This window comes from Stigmatopora argus, chromosome 2 (assembly GCF_051989625.1).
Source record: "Stigmatopora argus isolate UIUO_Sarg chromosome 2, RoL_Sarg_1.0, whole genome shotgun sequence".
In the NCBI taxonomy this organism is placed as follows: domain Eukaryota; kingdom Metazoa; phylum Chordata; class Actinopteri; order Syngnathiformes; family Syngnathidae; genus Stigmatopora; species Stigmatopora argus.
This window is the reverse complement of record NC_135388.1, coordinates 12,071,551-12,096,784: the sequence shown is the minus strand read 5'-3', so window position 1 is coordinate 12,096,784 and position 25,234 is coordinate 12,071,551. Positions and strand designations below refer to the sequence as shown.

General features: G+C 40.1%; 3 protein-coding genes across 8 annotated transcripts in view; 1 reads left to right on the top strand and 2 right to left on the bottom strand.

Annotated features, from left to right (window-relative positions):
* Positions 1 to 426: 426 nt before the first annotated feature.
* Positions 427 to 3,056, bottom strand: LOC144066341 (calcitonin gene-related peptide 1-like). Of its 3 annotated transcripts, none has more exons than XM_077589794.1 (5): positions 2,947 to 3,056; positions 2,763 to 2,854; positions 2,561 to 2,689; positions 1,326 to 1,507; positions 427 to 821 (listed from the first exon to the last, which is right to left on the bottom strand). In XM_077589794.1, the coding sequence occupies exons 2-4, from the start codon at positions 2,846 to 2,848 to the stop codon at positions 1,345 to 1,347; spliced, it is 378 nt and encodes a 125-aa protein (XP_077445920.1). In that variant the 5' UTR covers positions 2,849 to 2,854; positions 2,947 to 3,056; the 3' UTR covers positions 427 to 821; positions 1,326 to 1,344. The 3 variants fall into 3 exon arrangements, with proteins under 3 accessions (XP_077445920.1, XP_077445931.1, XP_077445924.1); XM_077589805.1 differs by having other exon boundaries at positions 2,561 to 2,686; XM_077589798.1 differs by lacking the exons at positions 427 to 821; positions 1,326 to 1,507 and adding an exon at positions 1,819 to 2,224.
* A 4,372-nt stretch (positions 3,057 to 7,428) lies between these two features.
* Positions 7,429 to 12,524, top strand: cyp2r1 (cytochrome P450, family 2, subfamily R, polypeptide 1). 2 transcript variants are annotated; one of them, XM_077593715.1, is made up of 5 exons: positions 7,429 to 7,811; positions 8,770 to 8,911; positions 9,086 to 9,718; positions 9,832 to 10,161; positions 11,501 to 12,524. In XM_077593715.1, the coding sequence occupies exons 1-5, from the start codon at positions 7,575 to 7,577 to the stop codon at positions 11,701 to 11,703; spliced, it is 1,545 nt and encodes a 514-aa protein (XP_077449841.1). In that variant the 5' UTR covers positions 7,429 to 7,574; the 3' UTR covers positions 11,704 to 12,524. The 2 variants fall into 2 exon arrangements, with proteins under 2 accessions (XP_077449841.1, XP_077449830.1); XM_077593704.1 differs by having other exon boundaries at positions 7,470 to 7,811; positions 9,832 to 10,028.
* Positions 12,525 to 13,390: 866 nt separating this feature from the next.
* Positions 13,391 to 25,234, bottom strand: part of pde3b (phosphodiesterase 3B) — a 29,991-nt gene continuing 18,147 nt past the window's right edge. The window contains exons 2-16 of one of the 3 annotated variants that reach the window (XM_077624396.1): positions 23,910 to 23,960; positions 23,045 to 23,293; positions 22,806 to 22,951; positions 22,432 to 22,532; positions 21,316 to 21,547; positions 21,158 to 21,249; positions 20,849 to 21,000; positions 20,639 to 20,773; positions 20,113 to 20,224; positions 19,794 to 19,907; positions 19,134 to 19,333; positions 16,996 to 17,199; positions 16,446 to 16,607; positions 16,041 to 16,332; positions 13,391 to 15,836 (exon numbers count right to left, since the gene is read on the bottom strand). In XM_077624396.1, the coding sequence (XP_077480522.1) occupies positions 15,622 to 15,836; positions 16,041 to 16,332; positions 16,446 to 16,607; positions 16,996 to 17,199; positions 19,134 to 19,333; positions 19,794 to 19,907; positions 20,113 to 20,224; positions 20,639 to 20,773; positions 20,849 to 21,000; positions 21,158 to 21,249; positions 21,316 to 21,547; positions 22,432 to 22,532; positions 22,806 to 22,951; positions 23,045 to 23,293; positions 23,910 to 23,960 (2,457 nt within the window). In that variant the 3' untranslated portion in view covers positions 13,391 to 15,621. The remainder of the gene's footprint in view (positions 15,837 to 16,040; positions 16,333 to 16,445; positions 16,608 to 16,995; positions 17,200 to 19,133; positions 19,334 to 19,793; positions 19,908 to 20,112; positions 20,225 to 20,638; positions 20,774 to 20,848; positions 21,001 to 21,157; positions 21,250 to 21,315; positions 21,548 to 22,431; positions 22,533 to 22,805; positions 22,952 to 23,044; positions 23,294 to 23,909; positions 23,961 to 25,234) is intronic. The other 2 variants (XM_077624406.1, XM_077624415.1) reach the window with 2 other exon arrangements.

Genomic DNA, 25,234 nt, shown 5'->3' with positions numbered 1-25,234 from the left:
ATATATATATATATATATATATATATATATATATATATATATATATATTCATAATCATTCATCTTCCATACCACGTAAGGTTTGCGGGGGTTGCTGGAGCCTAGTCTATCTTTGATCACAATATCTGTGTCTCACAGACACAGTAAAATGCTTGACAATTTATAATAATAATCGGACATAGGCCCTGTCGTCATTATCAACAACACAAAAAAGCCTACTTGTCATCACACCCAGAAACGACAAGTAGGCTTTTTTGTGTTGTTGTTGTTGTGTATATATATATTTTTTTAATTGATGCATCAATTCAATCCCTGATCCATAAGAAAAGGGACTGAAACATATAATAAAGCTTCTGACCCCTGCTCAAACACACACACACACACACACACACACACACACACGCACACGCACACACAAACAATAAGTCTTGTGTAGCTAAAATACAATTTATTACTGGTTTCAACACACAAATATTACATAGATTATATTACCTAGTCACAGCCACACGTTTAACCTTTGCATTAGATACTTTAAATAGGCAAGGTTTATTTGAATGCATACAGTAGCCACAGTATAGTATAGGGTTCATGTTAAAAAACTATGACACACGATACTGCTCACAATGGCTCACTAGGGCAGTTGAGCTACAGGCGAATAACCCATCCTCCAATTTTAACTCTCATTCTGATCATGTTTTCCATATAATTTAAATTTGTGTTATTCAGTTTAACAATGAACAGCAGCGATGGTCCGAAAACAAACAAACAAAAAAACATAATTCCATATGTGTGATAAGCAGCGTAGATGATGCAGCTCTTTATCTGTAGGAAATAAAAGGGAGTAATTAGTTTACCCTACTTTACAGCAAGTCTGGAAGTCAGGAAAAAGACACAAAACCATTAGGAATGCTTTTTACAAACTAGTGAGTCTGAAATCTGAGCCTTGAAATCATTTGAGTATAATATTAAGGTAGTGAAACTGTTTTAGTCTGTATGAGTTACTCAGTGATGAATGACAGTGTTTTGGTTTTCTGTTAAAGTGATAAATAATATAAGTAGTATGGGAATATGTGAATGTACTTTAGTAGTCTGTAGTATTAGGTGTTTCAGCGGTGTCCACGAGTTTAACAGCATTTCAATGGTGAGCAAGAGAGGAGAAAAAAATCAGTGGTGTGAAAAGCATTTCACTTGCAGGTATGAGAGCCTTTCCGTAGTGTTTGTGCATGTGAAAAATACTTTTGAAACTTTCCCTCATACAAATGGCTATCAAATGATGAGAAGGTGAACATTCAAAAATCTATCCAACATCCCATCGAGCGGTCGTACCATTTTCCCACTTTTAGGCTCACTCGGGGCTGCGTCGCCTCCGTTTGCCAAAGGCCTGCGCCCCCACGCCGGTGGGCACAAAGTTACGGTGCCCCAGGCCCCCGGATCGACTCAAGAAGTCGGCCAAGCGATGAGTGACGCAGGTGGCCGTGTTGCACCCCCTCTTCTGTGCTGTTGTGTTGCTTGAAAGACATTTCATAATATTTGAAATTAAAAACAATGATTGATTGTGTAAGGACAGTTTATGCAACAAATACATATTGTATACGAGTATGTATTTGGTTATTTTAGATTGATGTCATATTTAAAAGGTTTTCCAATTGAGTATTTCAGTGGCAATGGTAAGAATACTTGTCTACCGAAATCCAAATGTTGAGCTCTAACTATATTTATATTTTAAAAAGTATTTTGTTGAATGTCGTGGTGGTATTGGTTTTTTAAAGAAGAGTACAATTCCAAATAACAAAAATAAAATAATCAACTTCAAAATGAATAAGCTGCTGTTACATTTTATTGTTGCGATAAGAAGATGGGTAATACATTCATAGACAGCTGGAGACAAACTGAATAATTTAACTAATGGCTCTTATTATCTCTTTTTATCATGTTGTGTAGGTATTGAACTCTCGACAGGGGGAGATGAAAAGCAGGGCAAAAAAGCCCAAAATAAAATGTATCGGCGAGATGAATGAACAAGCAAGATGGCCAAAGAAGAGAAAGTCCTAATGGGAATAATTTAATTGTATTCATATTGCTCATCTAGACTTCTCTTTTTCCCGGGTGTCATTGATCCCACATCTGTGCGGGGAAAGGTTTGCAGTTTGTGAATATCCTGGGACAGTTTGCCCAAGACACATGTGCTTAGGCCAGTGCAGCGCTTTGACATGGATCTATCAGGGCTGGTAGAGACACACAGACATGCAGAGACAGCTCACAGTGACAATGGCGTGATGGAGGGATACACATAAATATGGCAGACAGAACCTCCATAGTCGATGGAATGGGATGTAACCACATTATCCAGCAATTATTAAACTCTTTCATGCGGTTATGGATTTCATCCTCCTTAACATTGTCATGCATGATCACATTCACCGTATTGTGTACTGTATTTTCTCCCTCCATAGCAAAAAATACCTTTATTTGACTGTATTTCTGGTGTCCCATCTATTATAAAGCTGGACAAAGACACATGAAACAAAAGAAACAGTATGATTTCTCTTTTGATCAATTACCTGCTCTCATCAGCTGTTTGACGGTCTTCATCTGAAGCCAACTGCATGAAGTCTTTAATAGCTCTTAGTAACTTTTGAATGTCATCATTGGAAAGAATTATTCCATCTGCAATGGGATCGTCACGACTTCTGAAAGGCATTCACAGTAAAATGGCTTGTGCCTTCTAGAATACCTTTCTGTGTTGTTAACTGGAGGTCTTACCTGGAAGGCACTGCCTGTGAGATGCACATCTGACAAAAGATCAGAACGCAGACTAAAAGAAGAGTTCTGAACTTGAGTGTGATCATGATTGCCTGCCAATGAAATACATTAGGTCCAAGAAAATTGAAAGTAGTGTATCATGCCTAAAAAAAAGAGAAGAACAGCGTACTCCTCATCTACTTACCTTAACGTGGAACTGTATTGGAGTGTGATAGACGTGTAGGCTCAGTTGAGGATGTGGCGAGCGCTCCCGGAGAACAGGCTTATATGCATGTTCCTATGGGTTCCCTAGTCACTTGCTCATGGTCTGCTGGCAGCCAATCAGATGACCTGGCAAATCTGATTAAAACACACACACACATACACACACACAGACACACACACACACACACACATACACACACACATTAGAAACCAATGACATTAATGCCTGGGTAATCATTCTAAAAACAAACAGGACGGTGTGGAATTGTTGTCAAGATATCAAGGAGTAGGCATGTTGATATCTTTAGTAAAGCAATTTTATATAGTGAATGTCTTTTAATATCTTGCTGGTACAATACCATCCTTGCCATTGCCATGGTAACTTTGGATCGCTTGCTTCAGTAAGCTTCAATACAATCCAAAACATTTTCGATTATTAGCCCTGACATCCTGGCTATCGTTATGATTCATGTGGAAAAAATTTGCTTACGTAAATTCTGTTCAGGTCAAATTGACAGCAATTAAAAGATACAAAAGATCGTTCACCGTAAAATACTTTCAAAAGTAACTGAAAATACACAAAAAATACTAACAGTGCCGCAACGTTGTATCCACTGAGGTTGTTCCAGGTTAAATTTGACACATTTACGAGAAGGGTTTTTAGATTTCCAAGGATATAATAAATCAAGGGAAAAGCCACTAGTGGTGAGAATGCGGAAACCCAGAAAGAGAGTTCTGAGAACTGTCTGCATTCCCACACAAACATGCTTCATGGGGGCATCTCAAAACACAGTAGGAGTTCATACTTCTTTAAGGTAGTTATACATTATATTTAGTGTTTTTAAAAAGAACAAATTGAACATCAATGTTTAATTCAAGACTTACTCGAAGCATATGGCCTTTTCTGGCACAAAAATGTATGAATAAATATAGAAATCAGATCAGTATAAGCAGAAATAAAGTATCTGTCTACCTTTGATTTTCTCTGGAATCTCGTTTTAAGATTTTTTACATTTGTTTTTAAATTAGCCTCACTATTACAGCATCTCGAAAAGAACTACTATACTTCATCATTTGATACAGGCGAGGATTCTGTTGTAACTGAAAATATTGTGTGCATGGAAAATGAACACTCCCGTACACATATTTGTTCCTTACAGCTGCCTTCAGATGGTGTTTACGATGGTTTTCAGCAACTGGCATTGTGTAAAACAATTTCCGACTGGGATTAGTTTCAAACACAATTAATTAGCTTTTATTCAGTTTATCCGTGCTAATTACATCCCCCCTTGAGTAACATTATGATACATCCTGCCCCTCGGTTATTTTCTAGAGCACATGTTTGATTCCAGGATAGAGGACAACAAAGCATAGAGGCGTATTGTAATCCATTATTTGGAGTACGGATGTGTCTGTTAAGAATTAACCAATTGGAAGTCAGCGCACCTATTTGATAAACCCTTGAAACCTTTGCTGTTTTAGGATCCTTTTTTCCGTGACCGGACGTTTGGTCGCTGGACTTTTGGTCGCCGGACGTTTGGTTCCCGGACCCAAACGTGCGGCGACCAAACGTCCGGCGACCAAACGTCCGGCGACCAAAAGTCCGGCGACCAAAAGTCCGGCGACCAAACAAGGTAAAACAACACGGTCTACGCATCAATCAAAGCCAACAATGGCCCTGAGCAGTTTCACTGAGCGGACTTTGAGTGAATAAGAGTGTGTATGTACATGGGTTGTCCCCTTAGGAAGGCACGTCAGTCAGGGTCTTAACAAGTTCTCCAACAAAACACAATAAAAGTACAGGACATTTGGAGCTTTTCTTTAGCCTAATTATTAATAAGGCATTAAGTATGACAAAATTTAAGGAATTTAGGGAATTTGAGCAGCAATTTTAAATGGTAATTATCAATAACCTTCCGGGCGACCAAAGAGCCGGCGACCAAAAGTCCGGCTACCAAACGTCCAAGTACCCTTTTTTCTGATCACGGTTTGCTTTCGAGCAGATGCCTGAAGATTTTGTGGTAACTATGCATGCTATTTACAACGGTTCAAAATTCTCTACACCTTGACTGCAGCCAGAGTTCCTGCTACCCATGCCAATTTCTGCAACCATGTATTTTTTTCATCTTACAAAACCTTTCGTCTTTTTTGCGATGAATCCATGCACTGACAAGATGGTGCCTTTGGTTGGCTTACCTTTATTTGATTACACTTGACAGATGTTTGATGCTTCCTGAGTTGCTATTTTCCAGTCAGGGGTTCTGGCAGGAAGCAAGTACATGATTTGCAAGAAAATCCTCATTAGGTAGCCGTAACAAAGCTGAGTCATTGGCACAGGTCGGCAACAGGCCATGTGAGGCCAAATAAATCCTGCCAGCTGCCTCAGCGGGAAGAAACAGCTGGATAAACAGCTTTGGGAATAATAAGCAGTGAGTAATCAGGGATAAGCCAAATTAAAGGCATACTTTAAAAAATGTACATTGGATATTGGAGAAAGGGAAATAAAACAAATGTAAAATGGATTTCCTTTACTTTGAGATTGATTAGCACCTACCGAGCGCAGTTCCTATTACTATGTGAATACATCTTTTGCATACATAGAGCTAGCGAGTTGCAGACAGGTTGAGAGTTTAAGTCGACAAGCTTGAAGAGTATGCAGTGTCGTGCATAACTTCACCTTTGACCTGAAAATGTAGTAGTGCCTGAGCAGAACTGCTCACCGGTATTTGGATGATCAGCAGCCACTTACTTAGTGGGGCAAAGTTTGAACCAGCAATAATTCAAAAAATATGAACAATCCTCAATTATCACCACACGGCCGGTAGAAATCTATTTTTTTCTATTAAAAATCTAAATGACAAGCTTTTTTCTTCTATGTTCTTTGAATTTATGGCAAAAAACATTAAATAAACAATGTATTGGTATGTGTGTACACTCAGCATACATAAACCCACGTTTAATTTGAATCAGATGCCTAAAGAAAACATGACTTTTGGACTCAAAGTTCAATTTGGGGAGATCTTTGCAAAAATAAATATACTGTAGCTTTTGCATTCTTTCAAACGTTTTAACGGGACATAAATCACAATGCATGAATGAAATAACGCTTATTCTAGGTGCTAAAGTATGCAAATTGCAATTGTATTCGGATAAAGGACAGTATAATGATACCAGTTAGGAGCGCAAAAAAGTTGTGACGACTTTGACCCATTCACAAAAACACAAATAGGTCCCAAAACCCCTAAATTTATCTATGCATTTATTTATAATCTGACTGTTGGCAAAATCAGCAGCATTAATACTGAAGTATTTCAGTCAATGTTAAGTACATAAATTCCACCACATTTGTCAAAAGTCATAAAATGTGATATATTTGCAGCAGGAGCTTGGCATAGCATCGCCAGAAATGAAAGCCAGCACCTGGTGATGTTCATATGTTCAAGACTTCTAACTGTCCTTGGATACAATAGGATAGAATAGGCTTTATTTGTAGTATAACAAAGTATTAAAAAGTGACAGTTTGATTACTGATTGGTTGTCCAAATGCATTTGGAGCCTTAACATGTGGAAAGTACATTTAAAAGTTTTGTAATACCTATGAGGTTTGTTGTATCTGCCTGTAAATAACCTCAAAATTTAATCTGAAAGTGAAAACTTCTATAGTTTTCACTTTCAGATTAAATTATCTATATATATATCTATGTCTATGTCTATATCTATATCTAAATCTATATCTATATCTATATCTATATCTATATCTATATCTATATCTAAATCTAAATCTAAATCTAAATCTAAATCTAAATCTAAATCTAAATCTAAATCTAAATCTAAATCTAAATCTAGATCTAAATCTAGATCTAAATCTAGATCTAGATCTATATCCATATAATCTCATTTTCTGAACCGCCTTAATCCTCACTAGGGTCACGGGGGGTGCTAGAGCCTATCCCAGCTGACTTCGGGCCAGAGGCGGGGGACACTTTGAATTGATGGCCAGCCAATCGCAGGGCACAAGAAGACGGACAACTATGCATACTCACACCCATACCCAGGGGCAATTTAGAGTGTCAAATCATCCTACCATGCATGTTTTTGGAATGTGGGAGGAAACCGGAGTACCCGGAGGAAACCCATAAAGTGCAAAGTTATCACACACGCAGGCCCAGGGAGAACATGCAAACTCCACACAGGTGGACCGACCTGGACTTGAACCTAGGACCCCTGAGCTATGAGGCCGACGTGCCACGCACACACACACGCGCGCACACACGCGCGCGCGCGCGTACACACACTACACACAAATAGTACGTGTACGTCTGCCTGTCTGTCTGTGCTATTGAATAAGATTAGTGTGTTTCGTCCAAAAGAAAAGAAATAATAGCAAATAAAATAAAAAAGATGTTTCACATCGATTGGGAGGCGAGCAAAGTTCAAGCACCACGGCTGACATTCTGTCCAATCTTCGCCCAGAAGGCGGGGGATGGAAGCTTGCAAGATGATACATATGTTCTCCAGAGCGCGGCTGGGGCAGTCCAGGCCCGCAGAGACAGAGAAAGGCGAGCGGTGCACCGCAAAGAGACGGAGCGCCCAGCCGGCCGGCCAACGATGGTCTCCCTTCAGTCGCCGTCTCTGGCGCACATGTCGCGCGTGCACGTAGTGATGTTGGCATGCGGCGTGGGCTTCGCCTTCCTGGCCGTGCTGCTGCTCCGTCAGCTCGTCAAGCAGAGGAGACCCCCGGGATTCCCACCCGGGCCTTCCCCCATCCCTGTCATTGGGAACATTATGTCTCTGGTTACCGAGCCACACGTTTTCCTCAAGAAGCAGAGTGAAGTTCACGGACAGGTACGGTCATTGTCTCGCTGCTCATGTGCACGCTCGCGCACGCACGCGTTGTTACGAAATCCAGCACTCGAAATCGCTGCAAAAGAAAGGGATCGAAAAAAAGAAGATATGCAGCCCTTTGCGAAATAAGGCTTGAACTCTTTCCGTTCCAGCTCGTCTGCTGGTTCAGCTTCAGTTGTGTTAGTAACTCTATCCATGCGTAGATTAAAAAAATGTTGCCCATTAAAATGAGTTGTGTTAAATTTGGAGTTTGGAGTATTACATTTTCAGGAATGCTTTGGACGTCTAAGTGTTGTCAATGTCATGCAATGAGTTAAATATACTGTGAAAAAGGAATATGCTTCATTGTTACTTGGGGCTGTACCTCTGGTTTTGTTCATTTTAAATTGGTTCATTGTTTTCCTCTGCTATAATTCTATGCAATAAGGTTGAGAGCACATTGATCAATGATGAAAAAAATCCCAATTTAGGTTTTTTTAGTTATGAAGTGGAAAAAAAAGTTGTTTAATGACCAAAAATAGTCACTTGCTTATGAAGGGTCACAGGTAAAATATCAACTTTTGAATAATGTTCCCCTGTCGTAACCACGGGCCCTAAAAGCCTTAATCTAAGTTTTGAATCGACGTTGTTGGTCAAGGTGCGAACAATCCAAGGTGTACTCTGCCTCCTGACTAAAATTAGTCTAAAGTGACTCTAGCCCAGGCTAAGAACCTGCTGAAAATAAGATAAGAATTGATGCTGTGCCATGAAGAGACAGGGTTGAAACTCTTTTAGTACCTGAACACAAGTAAAAGCCAATTTTCAGTTCACATTTATCAATGAGTTCAGTAGTAATTATTAGGAATAACTAATAAATATATAAGTTGTTTGTTGTCAAATCAAATATTCATAGTGAAATTCCTATAGTATAAATTTGACCCACCTCGTAATTGCTTAAACAATTATGTGTGCGTTCCAGATTTTCAGTCTGGACCTTGGGGGCATTTTGACTGTAGTGCTGAATGGCTACGACTGCATTAGGGAATGCCTTTACCATCAGAGTGAAGTATTCGCCGACCGGCCGTCCTTGCCACTCTTCATGAAAATGACTAAAATGGGAGGTAAGAAAAGATTCCGCATTACAGTTGCACTGCACATTAACTCTTTGTTCAACTGGAGCAGAAATGTTGTTTTTTAGTCTGCAGTTGTTGATGCACAGATGCCCCCTTTATCACAATGACCCACCAGAATTATGACTCAAAATCGTTCAACTCATGTGATGTCTTTAAACACAGGTCTTCTCAACTGCAAATACGGAAAAAGCTGGATCGAACACCGCAAACTCGCATGCAACTCCTTCAGGTACTTTGGCAGCAGTCAGAAGCTTTTCGAAAGAAAGATCTCAGAGGAATGCATGTTCTTTGTCGACGCTATCGACGAGCACAAGGGAAAGCCATTCAACCCCAAACACTTGGTGACCAACGCCGTGTCCAACATCACCAACCTGATCATCTTCGGACAGCGCTTCACCTACGATGACAGCAATTTCCAACACATGATCGAGATCTTCAGCGAGAACGTGGAGCTAGCGGTGAGCAGCTGGGCTTTCCTCTACAACGCTTTCCCTTGGATCGAGTACGTGCCCTTCGGGAAGCACCAGAAGCTCTTTCGCAATGCCTCAGAGGTGTACGACTTCCTGCTGCGGGTCATAGAAGGCTTTTCCCAAGGCCGAGTGCCGCACGTGCCGCGACACTATGTGGACGCCTACTTGGACGAGTTGGAACAGAACTCGGGAAAGCCTGGCTCATCCTTCTCTTATGAGAACCTCATATACTCAGTAGGGGAGCTCATCATTGCCGGGACAGAGACCACCACCAACACCTTGCGTTGGGCCATGCTCTACATGGCTCTGTACCCCAACATACAAGGTCAGCGACTGTACCAAAATTGAGCCATTCGTGTTGCATCCACTAAAGTGATTGCCCGATTTATAGAAACTCCATGACGAGCACTGTGACCGTGTGTCTGTTTTGCCGTACAGAAAGGGTGCACAGAGAAATCGACAGCGTGCTGGCAAACGGCCGAGCACCTTCCCTGGAGGACAAACAGAGGATGCCTTTCGTGGAAGCAGTCCTGCATGAGATCCTGCGCTTCTGCAACATCGTCCCCCTGGGCATTTTCCGTGCTACCTCCCAGGAGGCGCACGTCAACGGCTACATCATTCCCAAAGGCACCATGGTGATTACTAACCTATATTCAGTCCACTTCGATGAGAAGTACTGGACGGACCCGGGCGTATTCTCACCGCAGAGATTCCTGGACAGTAACGGCAACTTTGTGAGACGGGAAGCCTTCCTGCCGTTCTCACTGGGTTAGTAGTTTTTTTGGACCTCAATGTCACAAGTTCAGTTCTCAAATTAGGCTAATCTATGCACTTGGGTTCCTTGGCATCAAAATGCTCCAAGATCAGAAGTCGGGTACCCTTTTGACTGACAAAAATGTGAGTCTTATTGTGTATATTTATGCGTGCACATCGACAGAGACACGCATAGATATATGAGAGAGAGAGATACACAAACAAAATAAAATCCATTCATTTTTTTCATGGGGCTGGACTTCATTTTAATGAGAGAAATAATAGTTTTGATCTTTGAGCATGTTATGAAGGGAATTTAACTTATATATCCCATGGCACCATAGTACATTATTATTTGGCTAGTATTGAATATCTATTTTACTGTTTATATCATTATGTATATTGTTTTATGTTCAGGTATTTATGTAGGGCGCTTTGTTGCAGCTGTTGTTTTTAGTCTGGAATAAAAATAGTTGGGTAAAAATGAACAATTGTAACTACAGTGGTGCCTTGAGATATGACTTGATTCGTTCTATTACTCAAAAGACTCATGCATCAAATCATCGTTGCCCATTAAAATGAGTAGAGGTCCCATTAACCATGTCATTAGCAAATTATTTATATATTAACCATTATTGGTCATTGGTCAAGTTACAATGTGGAAATTTTGACATAGAAAGGAACAATCAATCTTTGCCAAAGTTGTGTGGCAAATAATCTATGGAAAGATGGACCCAAAATAAAGATTTGTGGCATTGCACACCAACAGTTTGTTTACGTTCAGCACAATGAAGCTGCTCACAAGGAAAAAAAGCATCCTCATCACAGTTAAGCTGAAATTTGCTATTGAAGACAGAAACCAACAACATGAACAATTTTCAAGTCAAGAGTTGGGGAAAATACCAACTTAGAAGTGCAACAAGCTTATAGGTAGCTACAGGAAAGTTGTCATTACTGCCAAAGGTTGTGCAACCAAATATTAAAAACAGGTGCCATTATTGTTTCACATGCTTTTTTCTTTTCTTTCAAGTTACAATGTGCAAGTTGATTTTACCCCTTTGTTATTTTACTTTTGACCTCAAAATCTAAAAGCCAGGGGATATAACTTTTGCACTTTTTGATTAATTCTCTGATGATATGGTAGAGGTTATGCAAAAAAAAAAATTAAGGTCTGACAGTAATGGGGAGCAGGACTGTTTCTCGAATTTTCGCTCTGAAGTCAAATGTAATCTTTCTTTTGTACCTAATTTTGGTTTGAATTCCAAACCCACAGCTTCCATGAAAGTTTTCCCAAATTGAAGCATTTGTATTTTTTTAAACAATATAATGTAATATCACATTTCTATCTTTGCAGGGAGGCGTCACTGTCTCGGCGAGCAGCTGGCTAGAATGGAGATGTTTCTCTTTTTCACCACTTTGCTCCAGAGATTCCACCTTCAGTTCCCTCCAGGAAGCATTCCCACCGTCGCACCCAAACTGGGCATGACCTTGCAACCCAAGCCTTACTCCATCTGTGCTGTCCGCAGACAGCAAAAAGACACTCCTTATCACAAGTAGCCACTAAGCCAACAATTTCCCCTTTAACTACATGGGGTTCTTCTTCAGCCATTGGCTCTGTACACAGGTGCATAAGCCAAGACCACGGACAAGTGATAATTTTATCGGGCAATATGCGTGTTTGCACAATAGACACAAAGCTGTACCAAGCAGAATCGTTGAGACAGACGTGCATTATCGATTGGGTTCTGCGTAGCACAGGACAAGAGATATCTATGAACCTTGGCGAGACAGGGGTGTGTTAGTGATACATCAATGATTGATACTAAGTACACTCGTGCTGGTTCATAGCCCTTCCTTCTCAGTGCAGCGTCAGGTCAGACAAATGAAAGCCCTGGTTGGAGCGCCTGCATTTGAAACTTTCCAAGAACATTTTCCACACTGAGGCGGGACACGAGCCAGTTTTACATCATCTGGTCTGACTTTGACACCACCTCCAGGTAGTAAGCTTTTAGGAAAAGTTTTCTCTTGGAAGGCCGACGCAAAGGCTTGTTGATTTCTCAAAATCCACAAATCCCCTCCATGGTGCTTTTCAGTACTTGCAAAGTACTTCATTTATAATACTTGTCTTTTTTGAATACATGTTTTTGTGTGTTCTTGTTTTAGAAAATGCATAGATTTTTTTTGCTTTTAAAACGATGCCTTCACCAAGTGCCCTTCGATTTTTGTATATTTCATATGCAATACTTGAAGAAACAATGGATTACCACCACAGCATAGTTAAAAGGAATGCTATGTTGACATAAGACTTGAATTATTTCTTTGTTCTGTTTTAGTACTTGAACAAAACACAACACATTAAAAGTGCCTACTGATGTCAAGTGTCTGTAATTTTTTGTGTGATGACTGGGTGATGTCTGGCATTTTCTTAGCCTTAGAGTGTAAATATTACACAATTACTTAAGAACAAAGTACTCGGGGGCTGATGTATTCAAGTACTGTATAACCATTACGTTTTCTTTATCGGCAGACACGTGCCAACCAATCAAAGATTGCAAGGTGCATGTTGTTTTTGTGCTCATGTGACTTGCTCATTTTCATTGGTGAAAGGAAGTCAAACATCAATAGCGGCTATGTTGGTTTTTGAAACCGTTACTTGACAGCACATAGGACACGTTTCTCTGACGAACCAAAACAAGCAGAATATCAGAGTAACAACAGTAGGTCACATATAATAGATACATCTTGAATTTGAAATATATGCTACTACTAATATATATTACTCTTTGTAATCACTATCAGTTTTTTCTTTTGCGATAAAATGACAGATTAGTCTGCTCTATATTACTTGTATGGAAAGATGTATTTGAAATTTGAACTAGCTTTAGGTTAACCAGTAGGTCACATATAATAGATACATCTTGAATTTGAAATATATGCTACTACTAATATATATTACTCTTTGTAATCACTATCAGTTGTTTCTTTTGCGATAAAATGACAGATTAGTCTGCTCTATATTACTTGTATGGAAAGATGTATTTGAAATTTGAACTAGTTTTAAGTTGACCAAAACTACCAATTTGTTGTCCCATGAGAAAAAAATCCAACATTTAAAAAAATGTAAGGGATATTCCTTTTCTTGAAGAATAATAAACACTCAATACATAACTGACTTACTACCAAACTCCTGAACTCAGTGTCCACACAACACACACTCACAAAAAGGAACAGGAACTACTTGAAGTACTTAAGGGATGCTGTTTTATGACTGCCATAAATAACAAAAATAAGTTGCTCCCACAGTGTTGGTGAGGGTGGTTACATTGGACAAAACATATGTATATGCCACAGCAGCCACACACAGGTAACTTCATTGATGTATTGATGGCACAGTCATCAGAGGGCACAGTGGATTTGAAATACTGCCGACAACTCGGTGGGGACAGAATAGTAACTTCTTGTCCAGAATGGATCCATGGAAAAGAATGAATATGGTTCTAACCTGAGTCCAGTCTGCTACTTTGGCTTCTCCTTTGACAATACCCGAATGCTCATGTCGAAGCAAACTACACATCTCTCAGGTTTTGCACTAGTGAAGGAGAGATGACAACAAATGCACAGAACGAACACCATTGAACCGATAAGAGGACAAACATACGGCATAAGTACAGGTGTAAAAGAAAGGAAGATAAACAAGGCCCGGGTCAAAAGCGTGTCTACATGTTTGTAGAAAACGGATGCATTCAATTGATTTAAAAATATATATTTATGCACATACTCTTTTTGTACAGAGGTTGAACACTTGTCTGGCATTAAAATGAGCACACCTCTGTTTTTTCTACTTCTTTTCTTTATAAATATTAACTACCTCAATTAGAGCTGACAAGTTCTGCAGAGGTTATGATCGCGAACCTGACAGAGACAACAATTCCCTTTCATGAAACGGAATGCCGAGATAGATCAGGGGAAAATAACAGACCTGGATCCCTTCTTTACACTGACCACTATAAGAAAAGGTCAAATATGGGGCCTTGAGATACGAGAGACCTGACAGTGGAGAAACAAAGGCAACATCACATTACTCGTGGGATATATTCCTTATCCTCTGCGGAAAAAAAGACTAATACTTGCAATCAATCAAGTTGATGACGATGTGTATTCAGACAAACGAAGAAGGGCCACTCTCTTGACTGTAATAGGGACAAATACTTTGTGATATACATTTTGAGTAGAGAGAATGGCCACAAATTAACCCATATCTCAAGGCACTACTGTAAATGAAGTGTTTGTTAGTTGGCTGAAAAAAAGGCACATGGTCATTGTACTGTAAAAAAATAAATCTTAAAAAAAGGAAATTGAAGGAAAATGTCACCGTGATGATTTCAATTGCTATAATTTGTAGTCGACTTGTTCACTCAACCCCTTCACTCGCCCAGATATACTGTGCGGTGTTCGTTAAAGTCCGTTCATGATTTATGACATTAATTCTTGCAAAGCAATCAGACAACTTTGCGTGAATCCTGAGTAACCTTTAAAAAACGAAATCAACAGGAAATTAAAACGCCATTCACTGAGACAGCAACACCACTAATGAAAAGACATGACCATACACAAAAATAACGCACTAAAAATAATTAAAAATGTGCTCTCTTTCTCCAAACTATCGCATTCTTGCCCCCCAAAAAATGATCACACATTCAAAATACATTGTAGCAAAAGAAAACCACAGAAGGGGGTGGCAGACATGAGTAACGGCATCCAAAATGATGCGCATATAATAATGATAATCATCAGTCAACATTTCAAATCATATATCTGTGACTGAGTCTCATACAGTGTTTTTGTGTCACCAGCAAAAAGAGAGAACTACACAAGCCAAGGCGCTGGGCCAATATGGACTCCGTTAAGGTTCTGACAGGCACATCTGAAATATACTATATACACAAGCACAAATGTACTTTGTATATGTATACCTTTATATCATAGTATATATATTTATAGGCTTCCAAAAAATAAACAGGAAACTGAGGCTAAAAGAGTCTCTGTTTTGTCTTTCCTCGTTTGAACAGTTCACTTTGGTAAAGGGTGTCGTTGGCGTCTCCACATTGCTTGCTTGCTTCATCCTCTACCTCTCGTTTCCTTTTATATAAATAGTCCCGACTTGTTTTGTACCTAGGGAAGGTGTAAGCGCTATTCATTCAAGGCATCGTCGCATTCCTTTGAGGAACCTCACACTTTTCATCCGCACCTGCGATCTCACGTGTGATGATTCTTCGAGCAGTTCCTCTACGAAAGTGCATAGGACTCCCACTGGTGCAGTGAGGATCCGCTCACAGTGGTAAGGCCTTTTTTTACGCCATAAATTGACTGCACAGTGTTCAGCATGTTTGTGAAGAATGTCACTTATGTGCAGGTCAGTGTTAGAAAGGCTGTTGGGTGAAGGAATTTTTCCTCTTTCTTCTAGACATTATGGTGCTACTGACGGTCCTCCCCTTCCTCTTCCTCCTGGATGACCTGAATGTCATCTGAGGGTGATGATGGCATGCTGGCTGGCAGGTTATCAGGCTGCTGCTGCTGGCCTGTGTCTTTGCTCTTCTCTTCATCCTCGATGACCTTCTTCCACACTTTGTGGTTGTCGGAGAGGTGCTGCATGATGTTACAGAAAAATGGCCGGTGGCTTTTCCTCCTTTCTGCAAATGAATCGAGAAAAGGAACAGAATTAACCCTTTCACAATGTTCAATAGAGGGCCCACAATTATTCACCAAATAGACAATTATTCAATGATTTAGTTAATTGATCATGGATGAATGTTTCCAATTCTTTAACATCTTACAGGTGTATGACAATAGAATAACCACTCACAAATGAATGGTTGTTTCTACACTAGACTCACTTGATCGGAGATCGTCTTCATGCTCATCCTCCTCGTCTTCATTGTCATCGTCATCATCGTCGTCGTCGTCGTCATCGTCTTTGTCAGTTTCTGAGTCCACACGACCCTCATTGTCTTCATCCGATCCATTTCCATTGACCCACTGGCCAGGCAGTAAACCTGCGGCATCGTACGAGTTGCAAAGTGGACCGACTATATGTGTAATGAAGGACTCCTGTAGCTTCGCCAGCTGCGGGGTGGAGCGATCCATGAAAGGGCTGACGGGTAAGCCTAAGCCTGCTTCTTCATCCCCCTGTAGGTATAAAGAAAAATCTTTAAAATGTTGAAATCATATTTTGATTAAATTGGAAAGAATACGGAATTGTATGGGTACAGGTTCACAGAATAGCATACAACTGTAAATACCTGCTCATAAAACTCATTGACAATGCCTTCAGTCCATTTGAGATGGAGGTCGCGAACTTTGGCCGGTCCATTGATGTCTGCCAGCTTGATACACACTTGGCACACGAGCAATCTGTCATTTTCATTGGTCCAATCAATTCCTGGACTGCTCACATCATTGACCTGGAAGTCATAGAAACATATGTCCTGACGCATTACGAGTCTGTATTGGATCATGAAAGTAGGTGAATTTTATAAGACTGCTTTTGGTGATCCCCTACAGCAGGGGTGGGCAAATGGGTCCTCGAGGGCCGCTGTGGGTGCACGTTTTTGTTCCAACCCGATCCAACGCACAGTTTAACCAATGAGACTTCTGCAGGAAACAAGAAGCACCGGACTGCAATCCACTGATTAGACTTGTAAGACACCAGATTGGGGAAGAGGTGGCCTCTTTATGGTTTGGAATGAAAACCCGCACCCACTATGGCCCTATGTGGAATAGTTTTCCCACCCTTGCCCTACAGTCTCATAATGCTTCAAGTGAGGGAAAGTATACATTGAGATATCACACCTTGGAATTGAACTCGGCTAGAAAGTCAAAGTGTTTCTTTAGGTCTGTGGCGAGAATAGCCTCAATGACGAGAAAGCGAAAGCGCTTAAATTCCACATGATCAAGGTTGACCAGGAAGTTAAACTCTGGTCGGGACAGGTAGAGGTTCCAGGCAGATGCAGCATGGTGGTTCTCCAGCACAGAGCGGTCGTTGTACAGCACTGCCTGTGTCATACAGAAGATCAGGTCTTAGAGGTAAGAAGACACAATACATACGTACATTGATTATAATATATGTACCCTCCCTAAAGTTTTTAATCAACTTATTCAGCTTATGGGTCAATTTCATTATGTAAAAGGTTTTAAGAGGATGTATGTGCAAGAAAGAGGTACGACAGTCCAAGCAGAAACCCAGAGATGACAAAGCATTTTTGGTCTGCAGCCTGAAACTTTGGAAGTCTACTTTTGAGTATTAGGCAAGCCCCCTCACTGCCCATTTATAAAACTCCTCTATATCCTTTATATTCCTTGGCCTTTAACACGGTATGAGACTCAGCTCTTTTAATGCTCATTCATTCTTTTTGTCCCATTTTATGTTTTATGTTGTCTTGATTTCCACTTTTAATTTATTATGTTTTATCTTCACTGTACATTTTTTTTATTCATCTGCTGTAAAGTGGTTTATAATGTTGAGTTATCTCAATGTCATTTTTTTTAACAATGCAAAAACCTGGAATTAAAATAGGATTGTGAAATTTCATATTGTATTTTGGTCTGTGACCCCTAAATAGATGACACACCTCCAAATGTCATGCATATAGCGTAATATTATAGATTTAAAAGATAAAATAACCATTCATCAATGAATGTTGAAATGGAACTGGCGCGTTTCTGAAGCAAGAAACTTCGACCGAGACTCTTTCTAGCATCAAAGATCCACTGACAGACATGTTTGTCAACATCATCAGTGATCAATAGGTTCAGGGTCCCCTGCCTTTGCTCTTAACCCACTTTCCTACAATTGATATTTAAACAGCGGTAGACAGTTTATCTTATCAACTTTTTCATTACCGTGTGTGACTGATGCTAAACATAGAGTCCATCTCATAACAATGAAATATCCTTTCAGCAACACATACAAAAATTAAAGGGATACACTTAAAAAAGGAAAAAAAAGTTTCAACGATCCAGACCGAAAAGTACTGGGTGCTCTTTTGGCCTATATTCCACCCTTTCATCTCATTTCGACAATTCTTCCAAGTGGCTTCTTATGTAATCTTGCTGAGGTTAGCATTGACTTATGCCAAGATAAATGAATAAAAGTGCCTTTTCAACTTTGTTAAAATGGAAATAGTCCAACTGAATGAAGGAGTTCTGAGTGTACACGTGGTCCCCTGTATAGAGTACCAATGAATCAAAAAATGTTTTAGGACAAGATTCAACAATATGACATTCCTTGAATATTTATACTGTTTGACTAATGTGAAATTTACCAATCAGGGAACACGTAACCAAAGGAGACATGGATAAAAGATATAATGTATTTATTTTAACTTTGGTTATCATTTCGTGTAATTTACCCGAGAATGATGTTTAAATACTTGAACTACTTTTAACCCACTAAAATTACCTTTGATAGTAATTTTCCCTAAAATGTTTTGGAGGCACAGGCACAGCGCATTTGTCCAAGAAGAACCTACTACTTGTTCTTGTTGATACAGGATTTTTTTTTTTAAATACAAACACCTAGATCCCCAAAATCCCATGCATGCTACACTGGATGATCACTCTAAATTGTTGCTATGAAGTATGAGCCTGGATGGCTGTTTGTCTCACTGTGCCCTGTGATTGGCTGGCAACCAATTAAATGTGTCCCCAGCCTACTGTGCACAGTTGGCTGGCATAGGCTTCAGCACCCCCACAACCCTTGTTAGGATAAGCGGAATGAATAATGAATGAATGAACCTCCATACATAAAATAACTACTGTTTTACATGCATGGATGAAAATGTTCCCCTACATGAGTAAAATAAATTACTGCCACCTACAGCACCTGAGTGAAACAGATAGCATCAGATGGTGTCGCAGCCAATAAATACCCTGATAGCAAAATTTGCATGTGTGACATTTGTAAGCAGGTAAAAGCACAATTGATTTACCTGAGGGGCATTAGTGGCGACTAAAAAGGCGTTAGTCCGACCAGGGTGGTCATAGTCGTGCATTGCAGCTGCTACATATAGGGCCATAAGCTCTAGAGCTGGGATGTTCCAAGCCAGGCAGCCATAGCTGTCATCTGATATAGAAGAGCTCTTGGATGAGGCGTAAGATATCCTGCCAGGAGAGATTCCACTGTCTGAATCTGAAACACAGATTCAAAAAGATAGTTGCCAAGCACTCCCTGATTTCCAATAATCAAGATCACACTGCTGCATGGCTGACAAATGTACGAGTCTGTCCGGTCCGAGTCACAAGCCAGTTGCAAGTCATTTCGTCAGAGTCTCTAGCAAGTTCTGAGTCTTTCCTGTGGTGGATGAGTTGAGTAACAAGTTTATGTTGAGTAAATCTGAGCCACAAGTTTGCCAAACCAAGTTGGGTCAAGTCTGGTTGACGAGTCTAGCCGAGTTAAAAGGTTGTCGAGCGGAGTTGCATTAAGTTATGAAGTTTTCAAGTTGAGTCACAGGTAGAAGTTAGATCTGTCATCATTGAACCACAAAGCAAGAAAAGACGCATTTATAGAAAATCAAAAAATTATATTTGAGCAAATTTTATCAGAAGTTTCTTTAACACATTATGTTCTAAGGGCATGCATTTGGGTTCACCTGTGTCACTCCCGTTCACGTGGTCACTGTGGATCTGCTGGAACCCAGGGATTGGCCGAGTGGTGAGGTACCAGACAGCATGAAGCACATCAGTAGCATGGACACGGTTATGATCTGCAGGAATTTCATCCAAAGTAATAATGGTAAATTGAGCCTATTTAGTTGCAAATAAAACTTTGCAACAGGGGATTCAGTCTTTATCCAACAATAGACATGAGCACAAAATGATGGCACATGAACAAACAAAACAACAAAAACAAAGCAAAAATGAATCTTGAATTGAACATTTGTGGAGGCCTAGTGTAGTGTGAACACTCACAGGGAATGTCCCTGTAGCCATTTTCCAGAGCAAAGAAGTATGTCATGAACTCCCTCACAGGGATCTTGAATATTTCAAATAGACACGTATCCTGGAAAAGGGTGTAAGTCACCTGGGGAAATACAGACCAGGTTTACTGAAACACACATCAGAACACAAGCTAACCACACCATCAGTTTCCATCATATACAGAGAAGTAACAATTAGAATCAGAGTTCCTAAAAATGTATTGGGTGCACATTAGAAATAAAAGAAACACAATTTGTAAGTGCTCAGGGGCAGATTACACTAAGCAAATCTACACTGTTACGACCAATTATTTAACTCAAATTTCAGGAAGTATTGGCAAATGATTCATTTTGACGATACTAACAGTTAAAAGATGTGCTGATGGAACAAACAAATTAGACTCAATTACCATTTTCTAAAAGGTAATCATAGGTGGGGACACACATGGTGACCGTAACATAACATATTTAAAAAAAACAGACAACAAAATTAATCACTTTTGTACTAGGATACTAACATAGCTGAGTATTCTCCCGGTCTTTCCTCCTGTTTTGTCCACCAGGTCAAAGATCTGGAAGTTCCATGTATTCATCCTCTCCATGAGGGCCTCGTGGTCTTTGAGCAACGGGTCTAGTCGAAACTCCTGATCACTCTGGAGAAGAAAAAACAAGCATTATAATGCCTCATTGTCATGAGTCGTTGTGGTTGCTTTGAATCTAACTTTTACCCCCGATTCCTGAGTCTGCTTCTCTGTGCTGGGGCTATCCTCCTTCTCAGTGTGACCCTGTTTCATCGTGTTGTCGAACATTCCAGGTGAGTCCACTTCCACACTCTCTTCCCTGATTAAAGGCCCTCCTGGGAACTCTGGAGCTTCAATTGCTGCTCCCGAGGAAATTAAAACTTTTAAATTCTGATGGAATGTCATTTTCCATACACAATTTTGAGCCATATCTTTATATATAGGACACACTATCATATGACCTAAGGTGACTCATAATATTTCTCTGTTACATGTCTATGAGTTAATTATATATACCTGAGTGCCTGCGTTGAACCTCACTGAGAAGTGGCTGAGGGAGATCTCCCGAATCGCTGGTGCTAACCCCCTTTGGCACTTGACGTCCGCAACTACAGTGGACAAGTCAAGCCTTGTGCATGACTATAATTAAACAATTACACTCAATAATTTCCTACCTGGTGCAAAGAGGTAAAGTGGAGCTGCGGAATGGCTGCTGAAAATCACACGAGCTGACCATGTAGCCCAAAGGCTTGTGCAGGTTCAGGTTGACACTCGGCTTTGTCAGGAAGTCTGCCGTGTCTGGGAACTCCACAGGCGAACGGGTGACTAGGGATGATGAAGAACCTGTGGTTATAGATGAAGTACTGTGGCTGGGAGAAGTGACAGGACTCAAACTAGGAGAGGTCCCTGATGAGGGAAAGAAAAAACATGTTCAATTTATAAACCAGGGAAGGTGCAGAAAACATCTGTCGTCTGCACCCACAAACTCAGTGAGTAGCATTAGAATGAAGCCTTTGTTTTGGGGGGAAAAACATCAGCCCCCTAAAATGAGAGTGAATTCTGTCCTTTACCTGTTTCAGCATCTTCTTTATGGGCACTAAATGTGATGGTTTTACATAAGGTCTAAAAGTGCCTCAATATGACACGGCTAAGAAAAAAAATCAGTCTAGCATACAGGGTGGAAGTATGTATATTTTTGTACTTTACCTAATTCTGGACCCGCTCTTGGTATGACTATCAGGTGGAATCTTGGTGGTGCAGACAGGTTTAATTCTTTGCTTAGTTTTTTTTTCTGAGTCGGTGATTCACCCATTCACACACATCCATACACTAATGGGGCTGCTGCTATGCAAGGTGGTGCCAACAAACTGTAGGCAAATTAGACATTAGGCTAAAGTTTAGCCAGACATATTTTGTTGATGATTGTTACTGCGTTACTTAGGCTTGCATGCCAGTTGAAACCAATCTTTGTTAAGTGGTTTCTGATGTCATTTCATCAATTAATAGTTTGTATGTATTCATGGTGGGCCTGAGTAATAATCTCAGTATTACTGCTTACACATCACACACACATACACACACACACATCACACACAACACACACATCACACACACACACACACACACAAACAACATAATTCCCCTTTCAAGAGATTGCAAATTTACCTACATTATATTATATAATATTACTTATTAGAATAGAGTGCATTAAAAATATACTAGTTATTGTTAGTGGTGATATTCTCAAAAATGAGATCTTAATGAGTATTGTGTGAGTGAGCTGTGCCCACCTGCTCTTCTAGACCCTGCATGGTAAGTGAGGGTGACAGATGAAGATCTCTGCTTAGGAATGGTGAGCAGATTTGGATTTGGGCCATTGGACAGACCTGAGCTAGAGACAACAAACGTGAACAAAACGTCAACACTGACAACATCAAACCTATCACTTGTGCGCAATTACAGTGCTGCAGATAACATGGATATTTACTTCCATCTTGTGGACAAAGATAGTGACTACATTTGCAGACTAAAACACACTACAAATGTCAATTCTGGAATTCTAAAGACATTGGGAGAAAGCACAGAGGACACTGTAATAAACGTTTCTATATTTGAGCATGAATGAGGTTGGGACAAGAATAAAGACAGCGTGATGTGTGGATACCTAATCAAGTTAAGGTCAGGGTGGGATCTCTTCCCAGTGCTACGTTCCCACCGTGACGAAAGTGAGTCGAGAGGAGGCAGCGCAGAAGAGGAGGTAGAACTCCGCCTGGGCTGAGGATTAGGGAGGCTGTTCCTGCTGCTCAAACCCTAAAAATCACAATTAGAATCGCTATACAAAGTATATCACATGAATATACATAGAATATATAAATACAACAGTGCTAATGCCAAAACCCCCACCTTAATTGTTTTTCGTTCACTCCTCTCCAGCAAGTCATTCACCTCGTCACAAGGGTAGAAGCCAGGGAAAGGGGTGAAAGGGTTGACCCGGGGGCGACACGAGCCTGAGAAGGTCCCCATTAGGCTGGAGACGCTGTGCAGGGTTGAGATGGTTTGGGGCGACAAGGATGAGTCCATCAACAACTCAGATACCAGGTTCCTGGCCTCATTAATGACTGACAGGTCAACAACGTTGCCGCTCGCCGCACCCTGACATTGCATAAAGGGGGAGGAGAGTCAAAGCAAAGTCAGTGAGCAATGTGATTGTGAGTTGATTTTGTAACTGAGAAATTCCTACTAATGTTTCATCTCCTCTTAATTAAACACAATGCACCCTTATATATAACACATTATGTTCTTAAACTTAAACAATAGCATGTTTATTCAATTTTGTTGAGGATGTTAATTCCTCAGTAATGGCACAGCCCAATCTGTGTTCTGTTTTACATTTCAAGAAAAGCAGTCTGTAATAACCCTTAAATTTAAAAGAATGTTCCAGAACAATTGATTAATGTAATGTCTTAAGTGTTTCCCAAGTTGTTCTACAATAACAGATAAAAACAGGAACAAATCGGGACTTCGAGCCGTGGGAGCAAAATTCTTTAACAGAGGGTAAACAAATAGTTCCTAGAGGAGATGGAATGTCTGAAAGTGATAAAATGTTTAAAGTCAACAACGTCAAGGTTATTATGTGCCAGCTTTTAAACAGTGTGTGCGCAAGAGTATTTATGTAATGTATGTAATGCGTTTGGTCAAAAAAATCAGCTTTCACTAAGTTCAACAAGCACGTTGGCTATCACTTTATACAAATCACCGGAATTCTGACCTGATACTGTGGTTTGTACCAATGCTTAAGGTCCCAGTCCCATAAGATCATCTGAAAAGCAAAATCAAAACATTTTTTAGGAAATATGTAGGTGCTCATAGCAGGCAGCACAAAACTAAGATGCCAAAATAAATTGGAGTTTATCACAGTGAGGGGATTGGCAGGTCAGCGTTCAGTTAGTTAAAGTTCACAAAAATGCTGTAGTGTGGAGGGTTACATAGTGGATTTGATGCACAGCATTACACACATCTGACGAGTCGAACTGGAATATATATCACTTTTTTGGGGGGGGATTCGGGAGGATTTTATTTGATCAGAAACCAACAAAAAACATCTGTTAAAGTAATAGTAAAATGGCGAAACAACAGGCTAAACAGCCATCTGTTAACACAACAGTGTTTCGATAACTCTAGCGTATAACAAACAACAACAGGCTGTCGGTGCTCAGAGAAAGAATTCCATGTATAAAGCGCACTTTCGTATTAGTCCGAGGCCCAGCCAAACTGCAAAAAAGTGCGACTTATAGTCCGCAAAATGTGGTGTGCATTAAAAGGAGCATATGAAAAATAATAAATAATAATAATCAAGGTACAAAGGTGACAAAGTAGGACATCGGGGGAAAAATGTACTCAAACATGAGAGGAGTTATAAATATCTCTTGACAGAACTCAATAAAATTGTGCAAGCTGTAAGAGCGCCGGCTAGTTGCACCTTTGTGTCATACTAGTGAGGCTGTTGCACTGTGGTGTGAGAGGAGGGATCTTGTTCCAAGTGATACAAACATGCTAACTAGAGCGTATGTGCGCGGGAGAGTGGGCCAGAGAAAAGGTATCAATGGCAGGCAGGACATTTGTATGGAGGAGGGTGGCCGTGCTGACGTCAACCTGCAGCGACGCGCGCTGATAATGAGGACTGAGCTTTGGCTGCCAAGGCACGCACAGGAAGGAAGGGAAAAAATTATTCATTTTTGTTGCAGTAAGTAAATGTGCAATGTTATACAAGCTGTATATTCTATCACAGTAAAGTTTCAATTCTTTACTTTTATCGCATGATAAGATATTATGAAATATTTACAAGAATGAGATGCTGTAGCTTTATCTTGCCAGAATGAGCCATGCCTTAGACATGACTTGATGGCCAACATCTTGATAAAAGATGAGGTATGCTTAACGTTGTACGGAAACCTTTATAGACAATGTTTTACAAAACACGTTTACATGTTTAATAGCTCAATAAGTATAGTATATTGAAACCATAACTTATAATAAAAGTTCTAATGCTGGTGTGTGACACTTATCTAATCTTATTAAACAAACAAATGCAAT